Source organism: Mixophyes fleayi, chromosome 1 (assembly GCF_038048845.1).
Source record: "Mixophyes fleayi isolate aMixFle1 chromosome 1, aMixFle1.hap1, whole genome shotgun sequence".
NCBI classification, from domain to species: domain Eukaryota; kingdom Metazoa; phylum Chordata; class Amphibia; order Anura; family Limnodynastidae; genus Mixophyes; species Mixophyes fleayi.
The window spans coordinates 283,089,692-283,117,209 of record NC_134402.1 but is presented as its reverse complement, the minus strand read 5'-3'; the positions used below and the strand labels follow the sequence as shown (position 1 = coordinate 283,117,209).

The following is a 27,518-nucleotide window of genomic DNA, read 5'->3' as shown; positions in this document are numbered from 1 at the left end:
ACTAGACACACAAGGTCAAGCATTCTGCTTCTCTGAAATAAACATAATATAATCTACTTTAGTTAAATGACTTCTAGTGCCCTATTGTGGCTTCTAATTTGTAGTTTACAAGTATGATACCTAGTAACTGTTCTAAAGACATGCATCACTTTCTAGTCCTCACATTATCTAACCAATATTTATGAAATCATTTGATAATGTAACAATCTTGCACATAAAATGTAGCACTCTTTACCTTATATTGTTCAAGCACCTGTCTCCTCTCCTCTGCATCCACTGTGACTGTAAGAAACTGGGCTCCTTTCAGGGAGACGTTGCTGGAGATAACACTGTTACTATACGCAGATACTTTTGTGGAATATTTTTCCTCTGCGGTGTACAATTGTCGAATTCTAGTCTCTTTTATGACCTAGAAATAAAAAAAATTGTCACAGCAATTGCAATGGAGAATTATAAAATGTAGGCATATTTTTTAGCCAAAGATAAAAAAAACCCAACAAATTACTTTAAAAGTTGCTGTAGTCCATGGGCTACCACTATGAATCTGTAATAGCATAAGGTCTACCTCCAAGAAACTACTACAATAAGGCTACCGTTAAGGATATGAATTTTGAATTTATGGGCCCTTTATGACATGAAATGTAAATACAATCCAAGTAAACATATTTGCATTGAATAAAAGGTAGATTCTATTCAGACCATGGACCTGTGCAGCTGCTGCCTGTATATGTAGCAGCTTCTCTGCAAAAATCGCACCATAGAGCAGTGGTCGTATGATTGCAGAGAGGAGTTCTGCCAGATGGCCTTCTAGAGCTTTGTATTGAAGCCTTTTCTCTGACTTCACAGAAAAGCCTGCCTGACAGGACAGAGTAACAAGTCTTCTATAGCTCTTAGCAGAGAAATGAAAGTGTGTCTTTATTGTGTGTGTGTGTGTGTAGATGGGGGGGTTCTACACTTCTACAACAATTCTACTACAATTCTGTGGTGTTTTGTCTAATAAGTAGTTCACTCTCCTCCAGTAAGTGTGCACTGCTCCTTTCCACACTCTTTAGCTCCATTTGTAAAGTCAGACAAAAGGAGTAGAGGCCAGAGCCTCTTCTGGTGGGGAACCTACAGTTACATTTTTAGCATGATCAAAATGCCACTCCAAATTGCTGAGTGGACAGACTGGTGTGGATGCGCAGTGCCCGACTTGTGAAGACGAGGTCCGTCTGCCAGCACAGACCTGGGGGAACCTGGCAGAGCTAAGTCCTTAGCGAACCTCATTGCTGAGCTTGTTCAGCTGAGAGGAAAATATTCCCTCTGTGTATCACCCACTCTGACCTTTCCGCACAGGAGGAAAGTTCTGATTTTGAGGACACTTCATATTTCATGTCTCTAAATAAAAAATGGTATTGACGATTTTGTAAGGGCTGTGGGTGCTCGTCTCCTTCCATTCAGGGACAGTGGTTCAAGACCACTCAGGATTCCTAGGTGAAAGTTACATCTTAGGTCTATTGAAACCCCCCTCCCAGAGGGTACTTCACTACAGGTCTTCCCATAAAAATTTAAAGAGGAAGGCCTTACTAGAGACCATTCAATCTTTGCGCTCTTCAGGAGTGATCATCCTGGTCTCGGAAAAACATCAGAAAAAGGTAGAGTTATTATTATTCAAATCTTTAGCTAGTCCAAAAACCAGATGGTGCTTTCAGGCCAATTTTGAATGTGAAAGAGTTAAACCTCCATCTTCGAGTGTGGAGGAGAATGAGTTTCTGGTGTCCATGGATATCAAGGATGCTTATTTACATATAACAATCTGGGAGGGACACCAGTGTCTCCTCAGAGTTGCAGTCTAATCTCATTATTACCAATTCCGTGCCCTTCCCTTTGGCCTAGCAACCGCACCAAGAATTTTTATAAAAATCACAGAGGCAAAGTCAACTCTCTTGAGAGCAATAGGAGTAAATATCATTACATCAAAGGACAACCTGCTTTTTAAAGCAGATTCTTTTGCAGTCATCTTCATACTCAGATGATGACCCAAATTTTAGAACTCCACAGGTGACTTTTAAATTATCAAAAATCCAGTTTGGCTACCATCCAGCGCAAGATTTTCCTAGCAATTCTATTACATACTGAGTCCCTTCATCCACAGGTATTTCTTCAATTAGTCTAAAAAGTGAGGTGAACCAAATGTCAACATGATAGCATCTCAGTTGAACCACAAAGTAGAAGGTAATGTGCAAGAACAAAGAACCCAAGAGTGTCTTTCATATGCCAACTTGGTTCTGTGTAACTTTGTGCTTTACATCTTCCCTTCATTGTCTTTCATTAGCAATGCTACAAAAAAAGTTAAGTAGAGAAAAGGTATGGGAGATCCTGGTTACTCTAAAGTAGGTCTTGGTATGCAGAAAATGTAAAGATGGAAACGGGTCTGTTACAGTGTCTTCTGCTAAGATGGGACCGGTTATCTCAAGGTCCATTCCATCATCAGAATTTACATTAACTGGCTTTAACGGCGTTGCTGTTGAATCAATGATTTTGAAATCTAAAAGGTCCATCTGATAGCTGAAAGCAATCTTCAGCTAAAAACTAAAATTGAGTTTGGAGGCTTTACATCACTTGAAAAGAAAGGTCTACCTACTTTCATTAAATTGCTGAGATTGCTTCAGTTTTTACAGGAGGAGCTAGAGAATGACTTACGACTTAGTTCTTTAAAAGTGCAGTTTCAACTCATTCTTTTTGGAGGGAAGACTGGCACTAGTCCCGGACATTTCGATTATTCTGCAGGGAGTTCAACAACCTTATATTTCTCTCGTTGCACTGTGGGATCTTAACCTTGTTCTAAAGGCCTTACAGTATTCCCATTTGAACCTTTAGATTCTTGGGAACTACATTCTCTTTCTTGAAAGACTTTGTTTTACTAGTCATTTCCATTGCAAGAAGAGTCTCTAAGTTAAGGATTCTCTCTTGAAAAGCTCCTTTATCTTTTAGAATGATAGGGTTTTGCGTACTAAACCCTTATTCCAACCAAAGGTGGCATCAAAATTAAATTTCACCTAAATCAGGATAGTCATCTCTACTCAGGATCGAGCAATCTTCAGATGTAGAATATTCCTTTCTTCTGCTGGATGTGGTCAGAGCCCTTAAAATTTATTTGGATAGGACTGCTAGTTTCCATAAGACAGAGAAACTTCTAGTCTTCTACGATGCTCAAAAGAGCAGTTGGCCTGCAGCCCAACAATCTATCACTAGATGCAATCTCAGTAATTAGGAAGGCATACATTGCAGCAGGTCCGCCTGCTCCCAGATATGTAAGACAATGTTCCACCCGGTCGGCGAGTGCCTCTTGTACTGTGCAGCATGGGGATTCATCGGAACACTTGTCTGAGTGATACCTGGTCTTGCTTCACTAATTCTACAAATTTAATATAACTGTGTCCAGATATGCTACTTTTGTGCTCAGCAACCTCAAAGTATTCCCTCCCAAAAAGACAGCTTTGGGAACCCCCCATGGTTCCATTGTCACCCAATGGATATAAGAGAAGCTAAGATTTTTGTGCTCACGTTAAATTCATTTCTAGAAGGCCACTGGGGGATACTGAATGTACACGCTACTTTTGTTCCTTGTTTGACTTTAGTGGTCTATGTTTTGGAGGACTATAAGATAAGATTCTCTTTTTCTCCTGTTTAACTCTGCTCCTGGTTTGGGGCATGGTTGCAAAATAACTGACACCTTGCTGCTAGAGGATATAGAGAGGGGGAGCTTACACTTTTCCATGAAGTGTCCATGCTCTTGCACGCATCTCTATACCACATGGTTCCAGTTTCCCCCAATGAACTTCAGGAATATGATATGAGTACAAAAATCTCACTATTGTTCCCATTAACTAGATGATCACTTCATCATTTATATCTCTACTAATTCCACAGTGCGGTACAGAGAATATTTGTCACTCACATCAGTCCCTGCCCCATTGGAGTTTACAGTCTACAGTCCCTAACACACACACAGACTAGGGTCAATTTAATAGCAGCCAATTAGTATGTTTTTGGAGTGTGGGAGGACACCGGATCACCTGGAGGAAACTCACCAAACACGGGGAGAACATACAAACTCCACACAGATAAGGCAAAGGTCAGGAATTGAACGCATGACTGTGCGGCAGAGGTGCCAACCACTTATCCAAAGTGCTGCCCAACTTCCAACATCATCGTAATTTATTTACATAGCATCAGCAAACTCGCTGGCGCTTTACAATTGGGATCACTTCAGATTTATTGTGTAAATTACCTACTTAAGAAACCCTAGTACCTATTTGAAATTCAGTAATGGTTATATGTAGCCATTTATATTCAAACCAAATCACTGATGGATTTAGAGCATTTATTGTACTTGTTATACTCCTTATTTAGAAATAATGTAGGCCAGATCATGCATTTTTTTCAGGCTGTGATAAAGGGAAGGTATGTATTGGAAGTTATATCAGCTAAAAAAAGGACTTCATGAAGCTACTGTATCGAGTCTACAACTTAAATATCAACTCCAGAAAGAGGCGGTAAATGTATAACCAACCACTACAAATCAATAAAATCAAACATATATTAGCTTACCAAACTTATTTTAAAAGCATTATGTCCAACCGCTGTTGTAATGAGTAAGCAAAACTGATAATTTTGTCTCACATCACTTACTTTTTCTATCATATTTCTGGTCTTTTCTGTCCCCACAGGTACTTCATGAACATGATATTGGGAGACCAAGTAATTCATCACTAGCTGAGGAGCATCAAATAATTCTCTTAAGTAGGAGAAAAAGCCATATTGTCTATGAGAAATACCAAAGAGAAGGGAACAGTTACTAAAGAATCAATAATTAGAACATTGTATATAATATCCATTCAACATCTGTGAAAATATGGCACAACAACCCTAATACCATGCCTATATGTTTGCTCCAAACAGTTAACAAAAACAGTGTCAATCTGTTCCTTCTCCATTAAATTATTAACTTAACTTATTAATTAATAATTAAGTGAAGGAGGTGAGATGGATGCTTACATTGATCTCTATAAAGGCAACAATGGAGTACACACAAGCACTTTACTTTCCCAATTACTAATCCATTATCCATTTTGGTAGAATAGGTTGTAAATTTTTTCTCCTTTCCGTGGCAAAATAGCGTGGGTCCCCCAGATTTTACTACTACCAGCACTAGGTTTGCCAGCAGTGTGGGTTTCTCCTGCCATAATGCTAAACCAGTCCCAGGGCTTGAGTTCAAGAGGTGGAAAATACCTATGTTACAAATATAACTAATGGCCTAAGAGTTCATTTTGGGGCAGAGGGGGGCCGGGCGGGTGGAGTTGCATTTTTTTTTGCTAGCCTAATCTCCCTAGGGAATCCAGCCTGAGGCTGGTTTGGAATTATGGCAGGGGGACCCCATGCTTTTTGTCATCTGATTTTGCTAGTATCTGGCAGCAGTAGTGCTGGTTAAGCTATATGGGGTGGAGTTGGTGGTAGGCACACAGTTTTGTTTGTTTACCCCTCTTACGGTAATTTTTTTTTTTTTCATGTATTGCCATTTTAAATGTACTGATTTATGTCGACATTTTAACTGTCTATTTGAGATGTTGACCTTTTAACTGTGTAGACATTATGAACATGTAGACATTCTGGTGTAGACCAGAGGTGTCCAAACTCAGTCCTCAAGGGATACCAACAGTTCATGTTTTCAAGACTTCTTTAATCATGCACAGGTAAGTTAACCTATTTGGCTAGGTCAGTAATTATCCCACCTGTTTCTACAGACAGAAACCCTGAATACATGAACTGTTGGTAGCCCTTGAGGAGCAAATTTGGACACCTCCGATGTATACGCTTTAACTGTTGACTTATGAACTACATCCCCTTTCCCAGGAATGTCCAGGAGACTTTTGAATTTCGGGTAGTTCTCCTAAATTCCCAGGAGAGCAGGCCTTCGTCCCCCGTGGCATGATGACGCGACTGAGGCCTTTCACTGTTTGGGAGGTACAAAATGACGCAAATCACTGTGTCACATCCCCACCGCAGCTGCCATCAGAGTTAGAAAAAGTGAGTGAGTATGGTGAAACTATAGCCTCCTTTGTATATATTATATAACCAATGCAACAAAGCACTGCCTGCTTAGGAAGAGTTTAACAACACCAGATTTGTATTTCTTTCAAAAAATTGTGTACACAAGAGTAATATATGTTGCTCATTACACAATACAATTTTATATGAACTATTTTTGTATTTAAATAAGTATAGGAGAATTTTTTTTCACAATGAAAGGGCTATGTCTAATAAAAAAAGGATATTGATATATTTTTATTGTTTAAAAGGTTAGTTTGGCTTTAATAACTTATTTGGTGAATTAACAGAACATATGCCTCTTGCTATCTTGATTATATTTTATAAAACAAAAGCAATGGAAGCTCACTGTAAATCAGAGATTGGCCTGGATGGCTTCCGGTCTGCAACAACCTCTGGAGGTGAACAAACAGCATTTACCCTTAATCTTTGATTGTCTCGAACCTAAGTATAGAGAAAAGAAAAACAACCTAATTTACTACATAATGAAAAAAACTTTAAAAAAATGTGTTAAAGGACAAATAATTCCCCAAAAATTTCTGTACTCAGAATAATATTCTTTTCTCCTGAATTCCATTATGGGCCACAGTAAAGCGCAAACATCATTACCAAAGCATCACGTGGTAACACACTGTGTGATACTACTGCTGCACATCATTGCTACTTGAATTGGCCCCTGAGAGTGCAGAGCTAAATCCCAAGAGCAACAAAGAGAGTTCCAAAGGAAGGTATGTCCTAATTTAGGTAAAAACCATTCATTCAGGATAGATAAGCTTTTCCGTCATATATACAACGCAGCTAAACTTCAGATAGCTAGTGATTGGAAGAAAGCCCTGCAATCCTCTAGAGTGGCTGTTATAAACAGAATTTGGGATACTGCTTCCATGGAATATGCGACAAGTTTCCTCCAAGACACAGTTCACAAAGTTTGGGACCCTTGGTACTCCTATAATAGTGGGAACACAACTGGCTCGTTCTAAGTCTCCTGTGCTCCCCCTCAAATCTTTACCTCCTGCCTTTCACCCTCTGACTTCCTCCTCTACTCATATATGTGACTCTTCACCTTTACTATGGACAACACTATTTCTTTTTATCTCCTCTTCTTCCCTTCTTTTACCTTAACTCCCTCCCCCTCATCTCAACTGGATGCGATGGACCCCTGAATGGGGGACACACCTCCCTGATGTAAACCCCCACCCCATTCCCCTACTCTCCAGTCCTCCAAGAAAAAGAAAAATCCAGCAGCCTCTCAATTTTTCTTTGTTTCCATCTCTTCAGGGTCTCCCTATTGTTGTTAAATGGTCCTTCCCACTATATATTTATGTTAGCCTCTGGCATTCATCTGAAATATATTAGAGCCTATTATTGACTTACCACTAACTTTAGACCCCATTTGTGATTTGTTGCTGCTCTTTTTTATTCCAGTGTAATCTCAAGTACTCCTATTTAAAGCAATTATTGCCCTGTATTGTTATTACCTGCCGTTACAAATAAAAAGTTTAAAAAAACAAACAAACAAACATTCTGGACTACAGGAGTACCATAAGTAGGCTCCACTGCTCCATTCCTTGAAGGAACAAAAGGCAACAAGTCCTGCATCTTTAGGAACCTTATAATGGTCCCAAGTCAAGTCCAAACTACAAGAGTGAGCTCTCCCTTTATGCCAAGTTAAGTAGGAACTCCAGACCTTTATGGAGAGATGATGGGCACAGAGAAGACTATGCTGTTAAAACCACTAATAGAAAAGTGCAAGAGAAGGCCCTAGGAGAGAAGGTCAGGGGGAGATAAAATATGTCACGAATGGCACAGATCAAAAAGCAAAATTCTGACCATGTGAAAACCATGACCTCCAGGACCAATCTGGTGCTATGAAAATGTAAAACTGCTTCCCACTTTCTCTCTCATGGGGAAGAAAAAGATAGATAATGAGAGAGAAAGATAATCTAGAAATAGACATCCTAAATTGTAAAACAAACTAATACCCCATTCATACTGCCTGAAAAACCCAGGATTTTGCCAGAGCAAGCCCAGACGACCCGGGTTTAGGCGCAGTATGAATGTTGCTAGTGAAAAATCCTGGGTCTGAAAGCCCAGGATTTAGACCCGGGACTTTTGGTGAGGTAATTCCTGTGTCAGCCCTGGTTAGCCTGTAGTATGAATGGTGAGACCCAGTGGCCCTGAGAAACACTCTCCTCCTGTGCATATACAGACGCTGAGTATTCTCCCTCTGTGCCACAAATTGCTCCTTTCTCCTCCTGAAATGACACTGTGCAGCTGCATCAAGCTCTCATTTGCTGTATAAAACAGCAAATAAACGCATTAGAACAGGAACTCTGGGCTACACAATAGTGATTTGTCGGCTATGATTAAAGCAATGCTGTGAACAGTCACCACCCACTTTGACCTCAGCTTTGGTTGCAAAAAAAATATTCCCCTTTAAATGACCTCAGTATTTTTTAGCCAATGAAAGCTCCTCTTGTGATGACTCACACTTATTGCCAGGGCAGACCCGTTCTCAGTATGAATGGGGTCGACCCAGGAAATTCCCTGGTCCACTATGCAGTGTGAACGGTGTCTCTGAGCTGGGACGCTCTGTGCCTCGGCAAAAACTCAGCTTGAAAAACCCAGGAAATTGCAGGGGCGCAGTATGAAAGCGGTATAATGGACAGGGATAATGGGAATGTGAAGGTATGTATTTGCTATGTGTATGGATGAGAGAATTTCTCCCTGCTTCATGGACACTAACATGGAACAGATTGATTCCATTTTAATCTTAAAATCATCACTAAGTGGTGAAGGACTTTAGGCCCAGGAAATAATTCATTCTAATACACAAAGTTTTTCCCAAGGAGGATACAAATTCAACTGCAATAAGATAAAACTGGTTAAAGAAGTGCTGTCCCTGGATGTACAGAATGTGGAAGAGGAGATAAGTTATTAGTGCCCATCATCTTTATGACAACACCTATATAGACTGTTCCTGTGCTCCACACTGCAACCCCTGGAAAGTTACATGATCATATATAGTGTAAAGCATGAAGGTATAATACTTTACCTGTCTACTGCAGCTTTGTTAGCTGATAATTCCATTTCACAGTAATCTTGCTTAAAGAAAATAATTATGCTGGCTACTAAAAGGAACTAGAAGAACTTATGTTACTTGGAGTAGGATTCTGCATGAAATGTCCTGTTGTAACCTCAGAAAGGTTCTCTTGCTGCACTTGGACATACTTTTTGCATAACTGATAGTAAAAGTAGTCCACTGACGGATTCCATGGTTACCGTTGCTGATAAGGATGATCAGTTATTTGCAAAATGTCTTTCAAAAGTCTTTTTTTTAAATCTACAAACAGGCAATAAAAAGGAGGAAGTCCTATTTTAAGTATTAGCCGTTATTCCAGTAAGTTGTAGTACCCAGCATGATTTTAATTAGGCAAAACCACTTCAGAGTGGAGTTACCCATTAATTTTAATATAAAAGTATGACTTTCCTCTACCCCAACAGCTAAAGCCATCCCACAGCTTTAGAACACTATCTAAAGGGGTTATGATATAGGATTCATGGCTCAGATGATAAAGCACAGCATGCCACTTATAGCTGCTGTGACATCACTTGTTATGTACTTAAGTGTGAATTTGCTAATTTATTACCCAAGACAAGCAATCCAATCTGTGGCGGTTAAAAGGCCTGTAATGGGACTAGACATCTCAACTGCAATTTTCCATTACTGTTATGGGATATGTGAGAGACTGGTAATCAGGTGGTAAAGATAATTCAGCAGCATATCTATTGGATTCAAGAGGCTTTAGGCTAAAAAATGGAAAGAAATAGGAGATGTACTAAATGAAGTAGTGATGGTTTTCAAACATGCCCTGATTTAGGAGATGACAATCACTCAGTATGAAAAAGGCTTGGAAACTGGATGAAGAATGCAGAAAAGTCAACCATTTAAAAGAAAATAAAAATAAAATGACAGACATTTAAAAATATAAAAGAAGGAAAAAAAAAATGACAGCGATTAACATCCTTTTCATTAATATAACACACCTTACCTCTTTCAAAAATGTGTCCATATCCTCCTGGCTTTCAAAAACAAAGGCCTTCATGTCATTCAAGGAAATGTGATTTTCCACATATTTGGCATGCTGATTGTTTTTCACATTAATCTGTGGAAAGCAAATTAATGCACTGATGCGATTACAAAATAAACACAAAGCCCTTTAATGTATACAGAGTGACAAGTGGCTGTGGACAATCCCACCCGTGTTCCACATGCTACCAGTAATAATTTAGACTTTAGTGATCAACCTGATTAATCAGGGCTTTATGAACATATAGGGGCATATTTAGAGGTGGACGCACATGTGATCAGAATGTACTTAGGGAAAATGCAAGTTAAAAAAAACCCCACAAAAAAACAAATAAATATATATATATATATATATATATATATTTATTCGGCTGGATGTATTTCAAGATATGTTCCACTCAAACACAGTACAATTTGCTCCATGAATATGTGAGGCATAACAAGTGACTATGCTAATGTCCCACAATAACGCAGAGATGTGGCTTGACAGTGTTAGTAGTAAATGCTAAAGTTGCATTACCTTATCTGCACGAGATATAATCATGTAATAAAGTGTAATATACAAGAGAGAATAGTGTGTGTTTTCAGTCAATAATAAATGCAAAAATTAAAAACTCCATATAAAAATTAAATACAAAACACAATTACAAAATACAAATGAAATTCAAACATCTGTTTCCACTTAAATATCAAATGGTAATCTTCTTTCCTGCAGTAGACCAAATAGATTAAATTAATAAAAAGGAGACTAGATGGCCATCACTTAATATAATATAGCCACAATGCTAATGATTTCAGGTACTCTCAGCCAGAGGAGGCAATAAACAAGCAGTCAATACGAAACCGCTAGATAGTGCTGCTTATATTCATCATCACTAAGTATCATAGCACCAGGCCTCCAATACCTGCAAGAGATAAGCCTCTTAAAAGGCATACATGCAGATGCATCCACGTCTTATTGTGTCGAAATTACATGAATAAGCCCTTACTGTACTCCGCTTGCCACCCCTTTTCTGCCTCTGCAGCCATAAGGAGTGGCAAGTCACTGATGCACAAAAAAAAAACTGCATGCAGAGGTATGCATGCACATTTCCAGTACAGTATAGAAGTGTGTATCTTATGCAAAAAAAAACAAACCCAAAAAAAACCATTTCTGCCCATGTGAACAAACTGCTAAAAACTGAATAAGCACAACAACATTTTATCGAGCAGCTGTCCAGAGAGAAAAGAACAATGGAGTAAAGATAACGCATGATTCAAGATTGGTTGGTTATTGGCCTTCTCCACTGTTAGGGGGCAGGGGTGTTGGTGAACCAAATCATCACAAGGAGCACATTGGGGTATAGTGTAGGCGAGATAGGTATTGTGGCACTTTAAGAAAGTTGTTAGTTAGCCCTAGCTCCTCCCCGTCCATATTCCCCTCTCTGTTTAGGCTTCAGTTTCTGGTTAAAGCCATACAGTAAAAGAAGACAAAAAAGTGAAAAAATAAAACAATTACATTCTCTTGAACAAAAAAAAAACACAACATGGCAAACAAAGACAGAAACCAGAGCATCAAGAGTGCATCCCTCAATGGGTTAGGAGAAACAGATTTTACTCAAGTATAAAAGAGAGGATTTTTGTACTCACGTTAAATCTTTCTCCGAGTCCATCTGGGGGACACTGCTACCATGGGAATGTCTGAGGGCGCTTGGGAGTTGGCACTTAAATAGTTAAGAACTAAACATGCTGCTGACTCCTCCCCTCTGCAACTCCATCAACCTCCTAATACTAAAGTCCCAAGATAAAAAGGGCAAGTCTAACCAAAACAGTAGAACAGCAAAAGGGAGGGAACGCAATGTTCCCCAGATGGACTCTGAGAAAGAGATTTAACATTAGTACAAAAATCCTCTTTTCTCAATCATCCACTCTGGGGGGCACTGCTACCATGGGGACCTTCTAAAGTAGCCCCCTAAGGGTGGGAATGATCTGGATCACCAGCTCGTAAAACATTTCTGCCAAAATTGGCGTTCAAAGACGCAAAAATCTTGAACTTTTAAAAACAAATAAAAGTATGGACAGAGGACCAGGTAGCTGCCGTACACAGTTGATCTGCAGAAGCCCTATGACGAGCAGCCCAGGATGTCCCCACCGCACGGGTAAAGTGCTCCGTGAGAACCCTAGGCACAGGACAATTCATACTCATATAGGCATGCCTAATCACAGACCTAATCCAGCGAGTAATAGTTTTTTTGGCCATCCTCTCTTAGAGGAATCGCAAAGAGAATCAGTTCTCCGACAAGTAGAAGTCCTTTCCACATATATTCTTAAAGCTCTTACCACATCCAGACCAATCAAAGAAGACAAAGAAGGTCCAGAAGAGGACACTTCTTCCCGAAAGGCCGGGACCACAATCGAAGGGACATTCCTGAGGAAAACTATCCTCATGGAAAACGAAGTAAGGAACTCTACAGGACAAGGCCCTTAATTCAGGCAGACACTTCTAGCAGAAGCAATGGGCAAAAGAAAGACCACCTTCCATGTCGCAAATCTGATGTCAGCCGATTCTAGAGGCTCGAATGGAGGGCGATGAAGGACATCAAGGACTCGATTTAAATCCCACAGGGCCAACGGAGGAATATGAAGAAAGGTCCGAACATCAGGTATGGAGGCCAAACGGCGCTGAAAGAAAATAGAAAGCGCAGAGAGCTGAACTGTCAGAGAACTTAACCTAAGATCCGTCTCTAACCAATCCTGGAGAAAGACAAGAAAACAAGCCAAGCTTAAAAATGCAGGATTGTAAACACATCCTTTCACACCATTGTACATAAATCTGCCACACCCTATGATAGATTTTTGCTGACACCGGTTTACGAAACTTCATCAGGGTATACACTACTCTAGATGAGAAACCTCTGGATCTTCAGAGGCTGGCCTCAATAGCTAGGCCATTAAAGCCAACAGAGTTAAGTCCGGATAATGAAAAGGCCCTTGAACGAGCAGAACGGGTATGAGGGGGAAGGGCCCAACCTCGTCCTTCTGCCATATGCAAAATGTCTGCAATCCAAACTCGCCTTGGCCAATCTGGCGACACTAGAATCACTGGATGACATCCCATCCTTACTCTTCATAGCACTCGAGGAATCATCTGGATTGGGGGAAAAAGATATCCTAGCCTGAAATCCCACTTCATTGACATCACATGCACTGCTGCCGCCAGTACCTCAGTACTTGATGGTTGTATCTGGATAAACAAAACAGAAAAAAACAGCAACCAGCGCAAAATTGACAGCAGAAATAATATTTTGAACAGTATAGTGTGTAAATTATATATCAATTTAAAATCCAAGCCGGCATAAAAGTAAAAACCATTTATTAATAGACAACGAGCAATGCCCTGTAGAAATGACAAATAACTGTAAATAAGCATGCATGCAATTTTAAAAGGACCATAAAATAAGACCATTATCCCATATATAATGTGTATGGGAAGATTTTAATAAATCTGAAAAAATTGCTCCCATAGGTACTAAATAGATCCAGACCATAATGTATAGGGACTTAGGGAACCGATTCCCAACCAAATGAATGTCCAAAATCCAGAGCCAAATAGAAAAGTCAATACAGTAGGAACCGAGTGGAACAATCAGTATATATATGTAACTCACGGACTCCTCGCTGAGATGATCATAGGCGATGCTACGAATAGACGGCAATCACATGTTCCATGGGTGCGCACCCTAATAGCATACCGTCCGGAAACAAAGTCTTGATCTCAAAGGTTCCTAGCTCCACGGGCTCCTTGCAATACGAATATAAAAGGTGGTAGAAAAAGGTCTATTGGATCTTCCAATCGAAAAAAAGGTATACACTCTGACGAGTTTCGTCTGTCCATGGCAGACTTTTTCAAAGCAATGTAATTATTTCTGAAACATCATCCTATATAAAGCTGAAGTCCTCTTTGTGATTGGTTAATTATGAGTAGTAAGTTGAAAACCTCTGAGGGCACTCATAAAACACCTGGAAATTACTTTTTTGGTTGTATCTGGATGCCATCAAATCCAGATCTGGAAGACCCCATCTTTGAACCAGTTGCTGAAAAACTTGTGGATGTAGAGACCATGCCTGCTTATATAATCCGCTTCCCAGATTTCTGCTTCTGGAATGAAAACCGCGGATATCGCTGGAACCCAGGTCTCTGCCCAAGACAGGATTTGTTCTGCCACCTTCATCGCTCCGTAGGGAAGAGTTTTGAATACTGACACCATCAATCCTAGAACCCGCATGCCCAACATCATCGAAGGGCGTGGATGGTCCAGAAGTAGCTGAACAGAGTTCTGAATTGAGAAAATGTTTTGCTCCGGAAGTAAGACTCTCTGAAATGTCATGTCCATCAAAAGACCCAAGAACACCATCTTCTGTGAGGGTTGCAGATAAGACATGGATAATTGACTATCCACCCGTGCCGCTGCAGAAAACTGAGGAAGAGGGCAAGATGCTGAAACAGGAGCACATCCGAGGGTTCTTTGATAAGCAAAACGTCCAGGTATGGAACTACATTTACTCCCCGGGCATGTAAACCTGCCGCCATAGCGGCCATCATTTTCGTGAATACTTTGGGAGCAGTGGAAAAACCGAAGGGAAGAGCTCAAAATTGAAAATGAGAACTGCCTACGGTGAAGACGAATTAGAGACTGATGTCCTTCCCAATTAGGAACATGTAGGTATGCGTCCCGAATGTTATAGACGCTAGGAATTCCAAGGGTTCCATCCCGTTCATCCCCGAGGGAATGGACTCCATGCGAAACTTGTTTACCTGAAGGTGAAGACTTTTGAGGTTCAGAATCGGGCGAAATGAACAGTCTTGCTTGGGTACCAAAAACAGGTTTCAGTAAAACTGTGCCCTTCGGACCTTCCGGAACTTTGCAAATAACATCGGCAGAAAGAAGAGAAGCGACCGATTGTAGCATCGCCCTTCTCTTGATCCAATCGCAAAACAACGTCGTTTGGAAAAAACGTTGACGAGTAGGACCCATAAGGTCCAAGAAATAACCTCTGGATATTATTCCCAATATCCAAACCATCCCTGGTGGAGGCCGTCCACTGATCCCGGAATAATTGAAGGCGACCCCCCACCCCCGCAGCCGCGAGTAGAGGGGGCATCCCTTTATGCGGAAGACTTGTCTGAGGTTTTGAAAGATGGATGCCTCTTAGAATAGGAACCTCTTCCTTTTTGAGATTGTCCTCTGCGAGCAGGCGGCTTACCCCTAATAGAAGATTGCCCTCTTGAGGCCGGGTTACCACGAAAATACTGCCAAAATGAACCAAAACGAGGAATCCTGGGTTTGGAAGAGTTCCCAGGTAGAAAAGAGCTCCTACATCCGGTAGTCTGGCTGATCATATTATCTAATTCAGGGCTGAAAAGAACGGACCCTAAAAAGGGAAAAGCCTCAAATAACCTTTTAGACTCCGAGTCGGCATTCCATTAACAGAGCCAAAGCGTTCTCCTAGCTGCCACTGCAGAAGCAGACACCAAAAAAGAAATGGAAGCCGCATTCTGGGCCGTTTCATAGAGCTAACCAGAAGCATCTTTTAAGTGAAGAGCCAAGGGAAGTAATTTTGATTCCTGTAACCCTGAAGCTAATTGGTCAGCCCAAGACTCCATAGCTCTAGCCACCCATGCGGATGCAAATAAAAGATCTAAAAGAAGTGCGAGCCGCCAGGAAAATGTTTCTTAGGAACCCTTCTAACATGAGATCTGTAGGATCCTGAAGAACCGATGCGCCAGGAACCTGCAGAGTAGTGCGACGGGCTAACCTTGCCACCAGAGTATCCACCTTGGGTAGCTGCTCCCAATGAGTTACATCTTGTTCCTGTAGAGGATAGAGCATAGAATAGCTACGAGGAACTGAAAACGTCTTGCACGGTTGTTTCCAGGCAGACTCCGCAATTTGTGTAAGCTTTTGCCGAAATTGGGAAACAGACAGTTAAATAAACCCTGGACAGGAAGTACCTGATCTTCTTCCATTCGGTCAAGGATTTGACGCACCAACACCAAATCCTGAATCCCCTGGTTCTTGGAATTGTCATCCCAGTCACCTAAATGTACAGAATCTGAATGTTCCCCTACGTCACCTTCCTCTCCAGACCAAACTTCAGAGTCAGAAAGTAACAAAGCATGAGAAAGGCGGGGGCGCTTGGCACCAGGAGCCAAACGTGCGGAAGAATCTAAGAAATTGTTCAAACGGTCCAAACGCTTCCCCAAACCAGATGACCACGCAGGTTCAGGCTGAGAGACTTGAGATGGAGAGGGCTGGGACTGAGACAAGTCGCGCCCTGAAGCATCCAAAGTGCCTGCATTAACCACCTCTCCAGAGGTGGTCGAAGCAGAACCAGTATTTACACTTATTGTAGTGGAATTAGCTTCTGCCTCTCTATTTATAAGTTGGGTGGTGGAGCAGCAAATATAGGCTCCTCTACCACGGCGGAATTGCCAACCCGAGTTTGCACGCCCTGGTCTCCTGCTTCACACTGCGCACAAACAGCCCCCTGGTCCAACTGTCCCACCGGCAGTTTAGCGGAACATTTAGAGCAGGAATAAAATTTCACATGGACACCTTTTCCCTTATCAGACATTGTAAATACAATCCTCTCAAATACAAATACCTCCTATTCCCCCTTTTTCTATACATTTTCTTTTTTAAAACAGAAAAAAATACAGTACAATTAAATAAACTCTTCACCAATTCACCGGATTACCCAGCCCCACAACCTTAAATTAGGGGGGGGGGGAACTGTGATGTCAGTTCTAACTATAGGGACTTCTGTAATTATACTTAATAGAGAAGAAGCTCTTGTTATATATATATATATATATATATATACACACACATACACACATATGTATATATATACATACACACATATATATATATATATATATGTGTATGTACATACACACACACACACATACATATTTTATATCTATCTAGATCCCCTAGGGGGTACTTATAGATCCCCTAGGGGGTACTTATAGATCCCCTAGGGGGTACTTATAGATCCCCTAGGGGGTACTTATAGATCCCCTAGGGGGTACTTGGCGTTAAACACATGGAGGACTTATTGAGAGGAATCTGGAGAGAATCCTGAGGGGAGAAGCCAGCAGCAGCCAAATGCAGTAGTGTGCTTCTGAAACCCGTCCTAGCATGAGAGGAAGGAAATAGCGCGAACATTTCCCGCCTTGGAATGTTTCAGCCGGCAGTCTCAAATCACTTCCCGCTGTCTTTCTATGGCTTCCACACGACAGACAGAGCCTCCGTGAGCAGTTCCAGTTACTGCTCTTATTGCTCACTCGGCATGTATATCCCACTCGCACCGCCTCTCCTGTGGCTCAGAGAGATCCAAGTCCCCCCCCCCCCTCTGCCTCAGCGAGGGACTTGGTATCTCCTAATATGTCCGGTCCTCGGACGGAGTGTGGTTTTCTCTGCCTGTGGCAGCGCCGGACTTGTCGGAACATGCAGTGATAGTCGCTTAGCGCTGTCACTGTCCACAATCACTAAATGCAGTCTTCTTTATATATTCTTTTTTGTTTCTTTAAAAGAGGAAAAATGGAGCATTGCTCCATTTTAAAGACCTGAGGAAAAAAAAAAAATGTTAAATCACATTCATCCCCACCTACACTCATAAGAAAATACTAAGAAAACTAATAAAAACTATTACTAAGCAGCAAACACTGCTAAGCAGTACTAAACGCAGCCCAACTCCTTGGGCACTTAAACATAACTGAGGTTGATGGGGTTGCAGAGGGGAGGAGTCAGCAGCAAGTTTAGTTCTTAACTATTTAAGTGCCAACTCTAAGCGCCCTCAGACAACCCCATGGTAGCAGTGTCCCCCAGAGTGGATGATGGATAAATCCTAATTTTCTCCCACATCCGGGCATGTCCCCGGTGGGCACCGGGGACATGCTAAAGCCACAATTACGGGTGGGAAAGCTCATAAGAAACAGCGCAAAGCACCCGTCTCCCAAAACTTGCATTCCCAGATGCAAACACATTAAATCTGTAAAACAGAGTAAACATGTGAACGGAGGATCAGGTGGCCGCCCAGGACACAGCTGCTCAGTTGAGGCACCATGCCATGCCACCCAAGAAGCACTCACCAACCTCGTGGAGGGAGCACGGATATTATCAACCCCATTATAGGACTGAGAAATTAAATCCGCAAATCAACCAAGCAATAGAAACTTAAAAAGGCTTGCCAGCCTCTATTGTGTGCAGCATAGAGAACCAACACACTTACATATGCATAGCACAGAAAACATTTAGAGAGCGAAGAGAAACTTTGACTTCTGAAGATCAACATCTGGCGAGAGCTTGGATGACAAGGTCCTGATTTATGTAATATGTTGACACCAACTTTGGGAAGAAAGCTTAGTCCTAAGAACTGCCCTATCCTCACCAAATGATAAGAGGAGACCTGCATGATGATGCTGCAAGCTCGGAAACACGTCTAGCAGACGATATGGCCAAGAGGAACTCAGTTCTTCAAAGTCAAAAAACCTTTAAGTTCACCTCGTCCAATGGTTCAAACGGGGTATGCTGTTAAACATTTAACACCAAGTTTAAAACCCAAAGGTGCTACCGGTGGAACATACAGATGCTGTACATGAAGTACCCCCAGAATGAAAGTCAGGCATGAGAGCAAGTCTTCTTTGAAAGAAGACTGACAGTTCATTTCATTTGTCAGGTGTCGTCGCTAAGGCGCAAACCAGCATCCAGCCCATCCTGAAAGAACATAAGCAACCTGTACAGCCGAAAGAAGAGGTAGCATACCCCTTCGTTTCACACCAGGAAATATAAACTTCAAACACAATGATCTAGTTTTAGCTGAACCTGGTTTGTGAGCCCAAAGCATGGTATGCACCACACGTTCAGACAACTCTTAGATCGAAGGACCATGGCTTCAACTGCCACACTGTTTAAGCCAATAAATTCTAAACAGAGATGATAAAATGGTCCTTGACCTAACAGGCTCTGTAATTATAAGTGTGCCGTCCGATGGACATACAATGGGCACAGACTCAGGTCTGGTCATAGCGGCAGGCACCAAGACCGACTCCCCCGCCATGTACCAAGCCTTTCGAGTCCAATCCGGTGCCATCAGCAACTCTCTCTCTCTATCTTTTTTAAGACCCTCGGAAGCATGGCTACTGAGGATCTCTGGCCCGGGAGCAAAAGAGCTGGACTTTGTGGTTCAACCGAGACGCCGTCCGGTTGATCCCACCTGTCTACCAATTGGTGAGGGAACATTTGCCGGGATGCAGACTCCGCCTGAAAAAATCTGCTTCCCAATTTTCTACCCCATGGATCAAAATTGCCATGTTTGCCTGAACACGAGATTTGACCCACCGAAAGATCCTGTGCATCTCTCGCATGGCTCAATGACTGTTGGTGCTGTCCTGGTGATTGAGGTATGCCACCACCGTGTTCACCTGTATTTTCACCGTCCTTCCCTGCTACAAATGTTGCGCACTGATCAGAGTGTGGAACACTGCTCACAGTTCCAATACATTAATTGGAAGTTTGAATTCTTCCAGAGTACAAAGACCCTAAAACCGGGCGTGAATAGAGACGGCACCCCAACCCCTAAGGCTGGTAACTGTTGTAATAAAGGTCCAATATCAGATCGACAATGGTCGACCCCTGCAGAGACTGTTTTTCTGCAGCCGCCAAAAGGAGCAACTGACACACTCAAAGGCAGAGACTGAATACGTGACCGGACATATTCAAGTGGGATCTGTTCCACTTCGACAGGAATTCCAACTGGAAATCCTGTGCATGAAACTGAACAAACTGGACCGCCTTGAAAGTCGATACCATCTTGCCCATAACTCTGATGCAGAAGTGTACAAAGGTTTTCTTAACAGTCAACAGAAATCTTGCCATCTTTTGTAAAGCCTAAAATTTTTCAGGGGCGAGAACACCAGCTGTTTTTGGGTGTCAAATAGAAGTCCCAAAAAGATCATCCGTTGAGATGAAGTAAACTTGGACTTCCTGAAGTTGAGGATTTAACAGTGGTTACCTGGATGTTCCCCTTTAACTTTCCCTGAGTGGCAGAAAAATATACAAAAGGAAGCGCAGGTCCCCAACACTTATTCTCTTATATTACAAATACAGCATTTGTGAAGGCACATATCACTACATCATCTTCATTACAGAGTTAGTTTGCGGTTCTCCCTCAGCATGTTCTTGTGGCTCATGGTATTGTAGATGTATGATGATAATGGAGCGGCAACTCTGTTTGGTGCAATGCGTAATAATTATGCTATGGGGTGTTTGTATTAAAAACAAAAAATGCAAAAAAACAAAACAAAAAATTAAATAGAGAGGTTGTAATTTGTCCAGTATTATGCGCATGTCAATTTCTATGTGATATGTTTCTATCTCCCAACAGCCCTTCCTTTTTATTTAACAAGTGCATTTTATACCTTACTTGTTACAATTCACAATCATATAGAATTATTTATTTGACTTAATACAATTTAGACATTTTATTAAGAAATATGCTGCAAACAGTAGTTCAACAAAACTTACTTCTAGCATAATAGGAAAACAAACATGTTTCTTGAAGCGATCTTTATTTCCTTTAAGCCACATAACTGCATTGTAAGTATCTGTGAATCTCTTTTGCAGTTTTTCTTCTTTTAGACTCAATAAGTTATCAAATTGCTTAAGTCGATTAGCTTTATCTAAAAGAAAAAGATAAACAATGTCACAAAAATCATTTCTATAATATCCCATATAAATTAACACATTAGATTAATAACCAAATTAAAATAAATGAACTCTTTGGGTGTGAGCATTCTGATATGAAGAACAGTATTCAACAGTATATATGTGTCTAGGATCTTTTCCTATTCACATTGTATGTATTCTGGATATATAAGGAGCATCTACAACTGGGAACATACTTCTTAACCCAAATATGATTTTTATAAATGTCATACCTCTGTACAATGTTTATAAATGTCATCAGTTAGATTGGGAATCATGCTCCTTCACAACCCTCACTGTATGTGGGTTGTCAATGGCAGCCAGAGGCTCAATGATGGAGAATGGAGTCGCTGTATGTGGTAGTGCTAGGTACTTCCAGATTTCAAAGGGCAGACAGGTCTTATTTGCAAAGCATAACTAATAGCTACATGCTGGCATAGTTCTACACAAAAGTAAATACTATATTATTTACTATTACATCAAATACACATTAAATTGGTACTGAAAATATGGAAATGGCAGTCTTTCACCCATATGTGTTTTCCCTGTTATTTCCAATAACAAACAAAAGGAAATGATCCAGCACACTCGTTGCCAAAACCACTTCGAGATGATAAATATCATGCTAGTTTTGCAAACTAGAAAATATCCCAAAAAAATCTCAGCACACGATTCTTCGCCGCCACCCCCTGATTTAGAGGACACAATAAATACTTACCTACGCTACTGCCAACTCCCGCAGCTCTCTGAAGCAGAGATTGAATTTATCAATTTAGACATAACGGAGGAGGAAACTATTGCTGCCTTACGCAGCATGAAAGTGTCCTCGACCCCAGGTCCAGATGGCTTCCCAGCCAAATATTACAAAACATTTGCAGGTGTCCTTGGCCCTAAACTCACCACTTGGTTTAACGTCATCCTTGATGGAATCACCTTTGATCCGGACGACGACCCGAGCACGAATTTCAGTAATCCCAAAAGAGGGCAAGGATCCCTCCCTTTGTAGTAGCTACCGCCCCATATCACTTCTAAACGTCGATCTCAAGATATATGCTAAAATCCTTGCGAATAGTCAATTCTGTGCTCCCCAGGCTAATACACCCAGACCAAGTTGGGTTTGTCCCATGTCGACAGGCTGCGGGACAACACTAGGCGGATCATAGATCTCATCCAACATATTAATGATAACAAGCAACCCTCTCTCCTCATGTCACTTGACGCGGAGAAGGCATTTGACCGCGTTGGCTGGCCTTTCATGTTGCAAGCATTAGCTGCGTATGGCTTTCAAGATCGCTTCCTCAAGGGGGTGTCAGCCTTGTACCATAACCCATCGACATCTGTCCAGGTGAATGGAGGCTCCTCTCCATCCTTCGCTATCCGAAACGGAACCAGACAAGGATGCCCTCTCTCTCACCTTCGCCTTGGTGATAGAACCTCTAGCTATGAAAATTCGTATAAACCCTAATATAACGGGGATACAGCTACCCTCCAGTACCCACAAAATAGCTCTCTATGCGGACGATATTCTCCTTACCTTAACTAACCCTTTAACTACTCTCCCCAACCTATTTCAAGAACTCAACATTTTTTCCACAATATCAAATTTTAAGATAAACACAACCAAGACAGATATCTTAGACTTCCATATTCCCCCTAAGCTAAAGCAACTCCTAGAATTAAATTTCCCTTTTCACTGGAACTCCGACCACATAAGATACTTGGGTATAGCTCTCACCAGAAAGGTGGAAATTATCTACCAAGCCAACTACCCCCCTTCCCTCATAGCTCGTATAAAAAAAGATCTACAAGCATGGGATAAACTCATGATATCTTGGGTTGGGCGGATTACGTCAGTGAAAATGAACTTGCTCCCAAGGTTATTATATCTTTTTCACACTCTCCCAATCAGGGTCCCCCCCTTCAATCTTGAAAATGTTACAAACCCTTATAATGCAGTTTATATGGTCAAACAAGAGACCTAGGATCATAGCTCCCATTTTACAGCGCTCTCCCGCGGCAGGTGGTCTTGGCACCCATAACATACGCAACTACTACTACGGTGCGCGGCTGGCCCAGTGTGCACAATGGCATTCCCCCCCTGGAACTAGGATATGGGTGGACATAGAATCCTATATATTGGGTGGCTCACCGATTTGCTCCGTCCTTTGGCTCGCAGTTACACAGCGCCCAGTCTCTGTTCGAGCCCATCCAGTTCTGGTCCTATCACTCTCAATCTGGTCTAGATGTAACCGTTTGGTATCCCTCTCTCCTGCCCCCTCGATTCTAATACCCTTGTGGTCTAACCCTGCCTTTACACCCGGGTTGTCTCGCTCCATGTATACAAAATGGGCAGGTATGGGCAAGCTGCTGTTACTAAATCATATAACTAAGACAACAATATTTACACAATTTTCGGAGTTGGTGGAACGGTGTGGTTTTTTGCCGGTACAGTTCCACCAATATCTTCAGATTAGGCACTACCATCAAACGGTTAAAGCCCAACTCTCTTCCAGACCACCCACATTTGAGAACCTGTGTCTCTCGGGCCCCTCCTCCAAAGGTCTTATATCCATTCTATATAACACCTTACTCCCCGCTACTCCGTCTGTTAAGGATCGCTTTCAGACGCAGTGGGAGGAGGATCTGGGAACAGAGCTGGATGAGGAAGAGTGGTTGGATATTTATGAAAGTACAGCTTGTTGCTCTATAAATGTTTGTATCAAAGAAAATGCTAACAAGTTATTACATAGGTGGTATTATGTCCCCTCGAGGCTACAAAAATTATACCCACAGACCAGCGCTAACTGCTGGAGAAACTGTGGGCAAACGGGAACATTTATGCATATACGGTGGGACTGTCCCGGGATACGACCATACTGGACAGCAGTCCTTGCACTAGCCTCAGCAATTGTAAATACTCATATTCCACCTGATCCCAAGCATATTCTGCTACCGCTGCCCCTCCCAGACCTCACCAAATCTGCCCACAAACTTCTTGGACACATTGTCAGTGCTGCCACTTGTCAGATAGCGGCCTCTTGGAAAAACTCTACACCGCCAACACTCCAGATGGTCTGTAGTCGGATCTGGCATATTTACCAGATGGAACATATTACTAGCATACTGAGGGGCTCCTCTGTCTCCTTCTATAAAGTTTGGTTCTCATGGACCTTATATCATAATCAACCTCCACTCCAGTTTTAGCGGAATCTGAACATGGAATGGTACTTCTACAAAAGTTTACTTCTCCTTTATCTGATACGTGAATTCTCAACTTCCCATCCCTTCCACTGGTCCCTACATTCCCCCCCTTCTATTCATTACTCCCACCCTGTTCACACGCTATAGTTTTGAAATGTTAAAACAACATCTTTGCAGTTCTGGATAATTACGCAATTATCTCCCGATTGTGATAGAACTATGAGTATTTATGCGTCCTGCTGTATGTAAACACGTGTTATTTGTTACTGATTAACCTCTCGAGATTTTGTAATGCTTTTTACCGAAAAAAAGATGTTTCTAATAAAAAGTTTATATAACAAAAAAAAATAAAAAATATCTCAGTACACTGGTCTCCCCCCCCCCCCCCCAAAAAAAAACCTCACATATTGTTTAGACGATCTGTGTGCTGAACATTTTCTTCACACATTGCTTTTCCACCAGGTCTTGGGATGAAGGGATCCTTCTCACCAAAGCTGGGAACTTGACACTGGTTACCCGGTTACTCACCCCATCACTGTTCTACGAGTCCTTCAGAAAATTAATCTATAACCTGTGCAGATTATACTCCTGACTCTGGCTGCTCTTAATGATTGATAGTTCTTTAGATTTTCACCAATGTTATCAGACTATGGCAACAACAGTCACAAGGTACATGATGTAGTGAGACTCTCAGATGCCTCACTCAACTATTTTCACTGTGAACCACACCTTCTCCATCAGTCTTAACATGATCTGCTGAAAGCTTTGACTCTGTATAGCAGACTGACTGTCAGCCAGAAAAATGTGTTTTGTGTCTGCTCTATGCACTGTAACAGTACTGCTTCCTTTGCCATCACAAAATGCTGGGTGCTGTGACCCTGTGGCAGCCATATTTGCTTAAACACCAGAGGCATTGAAAAGAACAATGATTTTAGGAAAATGGCTAAAGAAACTTACGCAGGTGCATGCATAAAATAGTATTTAACTTGCTATTTAAAAGAAAAACCTTCAATGTGGGATTCCTGCTTTAAACCAGCAGGAACTTCAGTGCAAGTTTTAACGAGCTCTAACTTGATACCGACAGAGCAAAATACCTCAGTGTGGGCAGAGTTTTCTACTCACAAACTTGGTAGGAGAGAAGTCAATATACACAAGCATAGAACAGACCAAACAGAAAACACAGCTAAGCTGCTAATAATAGTTGCAAGAGCGAAACTCATGAAGAAACTGCAAAAAAAAAAAAAAGGGATAGCAAAATGCAAAACAGAGGGCAGCAATAAAAATAGAACAAGCACAATAGAAATTACAACTTCCCTTTTGGAATCACTGCATAGACCAGTTCTGATGTACAGAAAGTGCAGTGTTAGTAGGCAAAGTCCACAGCTCATTGAGACCAGCCTTTTCTTCACTCATCCACTAGCAATCATAAAACAGTAACAATGCCTAGATTGGCAAGGGACATCAAGAACACTGAGGCACTATATGGAAGTAATACGGTCACTGCTTCTTAGTACATGCATGCAAATGATAAAAGAACCACAAACCAAAAAGCAGTTTCTATGACTGATGAATTTTAATTTCACCCATCACTATTTTATGAAGAATATGGGAATAAGTATACAAATTGACACTTATTTGCCTTTATAATGAGTAGAAAGTACAATTTGGCTTGGCTGCCAAGGTAAAATGAAGTAACAAACTTTGTACACTACAATGGAAATATGCCCCCACTGAACAAATATTATATAAGGCACCAGACAAAGCACTAAGCAGACTCATGGCTTTTATGCATTTCAATAAACTTGGATTCAAAGGAGGATGTCCACCTTCAAATGACTTATTAGCTTGTACATGCCTACTACAAATTAAACTAAAATACTAAGTAATTATAATTCTAGATTGCTTCTGTGCTTTTATATATCAGATAGTTTTGTAAATGCCGTTGCCTTAGTTGTCACCTATAAAATAAACCCAGTGCATTTTAACTGTGATATGAGCCCTATTGTGCACAGCAGAATGTGGAATGAAGTGTGAACCATCTAATGAACATGTGAAAGGTACCTCTCTTTTCTCTCTCCACATTTTGCTGCTCCATTCGCACATCACTGATTTCACTTTCAACATTTGATCTCTCTTCTTGGATATGACGCAATTCGCGCACAATGGAATCCATCTCTGGTTGAAAAGTCTCAAAGTTTCCCAAAGATTGTAACTCATTTTGCCAGTCCTCAATCATCTTACGAATGGTACAGATCTTCTTCTGTCGGTCCAACTCTTCATCTTTCCTCATTCTTAACCTTTGCTGAACTTCTTCTATCTGTTTTATTAATATAAAGATTCAAGAAATAAATTGCTACAAAAGGCAGTACAGGTTCAAGGGAAAGAATCAAGCAAATCATGACAAATCAGTATATAAATCATACAAATATGAATCTGCTAAAACAGTCAAGACAGAATTAAATACAGGTCCAGTATAATGTACTGATTTTTGAAACCTGGAGCTAGAAAAAAAAAAAGTCTAATTAACAACAAATTATTGAATGATAAAAATGTTAACCAAAAAGAGTTGTCTTGGTCATAGCTCTGTCTCCTGTCTGCCCCCTCACAAACAGTTCTCAAAAAGAAGCAATTACACTATCTTAATAATGTTACCAGACCAGTGTTATAGACTGGTGTCTGTCCTAAGTATAGTCAAACCTCAAACAATCAGTGTTGGACAGTACCCCATAATATAGCATATGCCCTGGGTAAACAATGAATTCCCCTAAAAGTGGGCCCATGATGTTTGCAGTTGGAGCCGATCAGCACCTAATAGAAAACATAGCTAAAGAGGGGTAAATCTGTTATCTAGAGGTGGCCACCAGAATAACAAAAACAAACATTGGCCAAAATATTAAATATTTTATATTTTAAATTCCATTAAATTTCTAGTTTGGCTACTGTATAGATAGATCCATATATACCAAAATTCAAGTCACATGCAGACCATTACTCACCAACATACATAAAACCCATACGTTAAACACACGTGTCCTGAAATATTATGTGCTGCTGTGAGTATTCTAACAATTTAATTGGTTACAGTAAGTTTTGCTCCTACTGACTTAAAATCTGGTGACAGATTGTAAACGAGAGATGAAGATTAAATACAATAAGGTGCTATGACATTTTACAAGACTAGTGTACATGCAAAATATTAGAGGTATTTAATACTTTCACTGTTATTCTAATAAGCACCATGTGTTAATACCTGGGAAAACATCAAGAAAGTATTTGGACCAACTAATCTGATCTATTGAAGTCCAATTTTAACATTCTAATTGAACAGTTTTTTTTTTTAATCGTCCTTAATATAACTTGGATGCATTGTACAATTTGTGGAGGAT

At 41.0% G+C, this 27,518-nt stretch overlaps 1 protein-coding gene across 2 annotated transcripts in view; it reads right to left on the bottom strand.

Moving 5' to 3' along the window:
- The window catches only part of SMC5 (structural maintenance of chromosomes 5), a 95,057-nt gene that overhangs the window by 53,271 nt on the left and 14,268 nt on the right, over positions 1–27,518 (bottom strand). For both annotated transcript variants that reach the window (XM_075210972.1, XM_075210973.1), the window contains exons 9-14: positions 26,194–26,449; positions 20,752–20,906; positions 10,143–10,256; positions 6,440–6,534; positions 4,675–4,807; positions 236–409 (exon numbers count right to left, since the gene is read on the bottom strand). In XM_075210972.1, the coding sequence (XP_075067073.1) occupies positions 236–409; positions 4,675–4,807; positions 6,440–6,534; positions 10,143–10,256; positions 20,752–20,906; positions 26,194–26,449 (927 nt within the window). The remainder of the gene's footprint in view (positions 1–235; positions 410–4,674; positions 4,808–6,439; positions 6,535–10,142; positions 10,257–20,751; positions 20,907–26,193; positions 26,450–27,518) is intronic.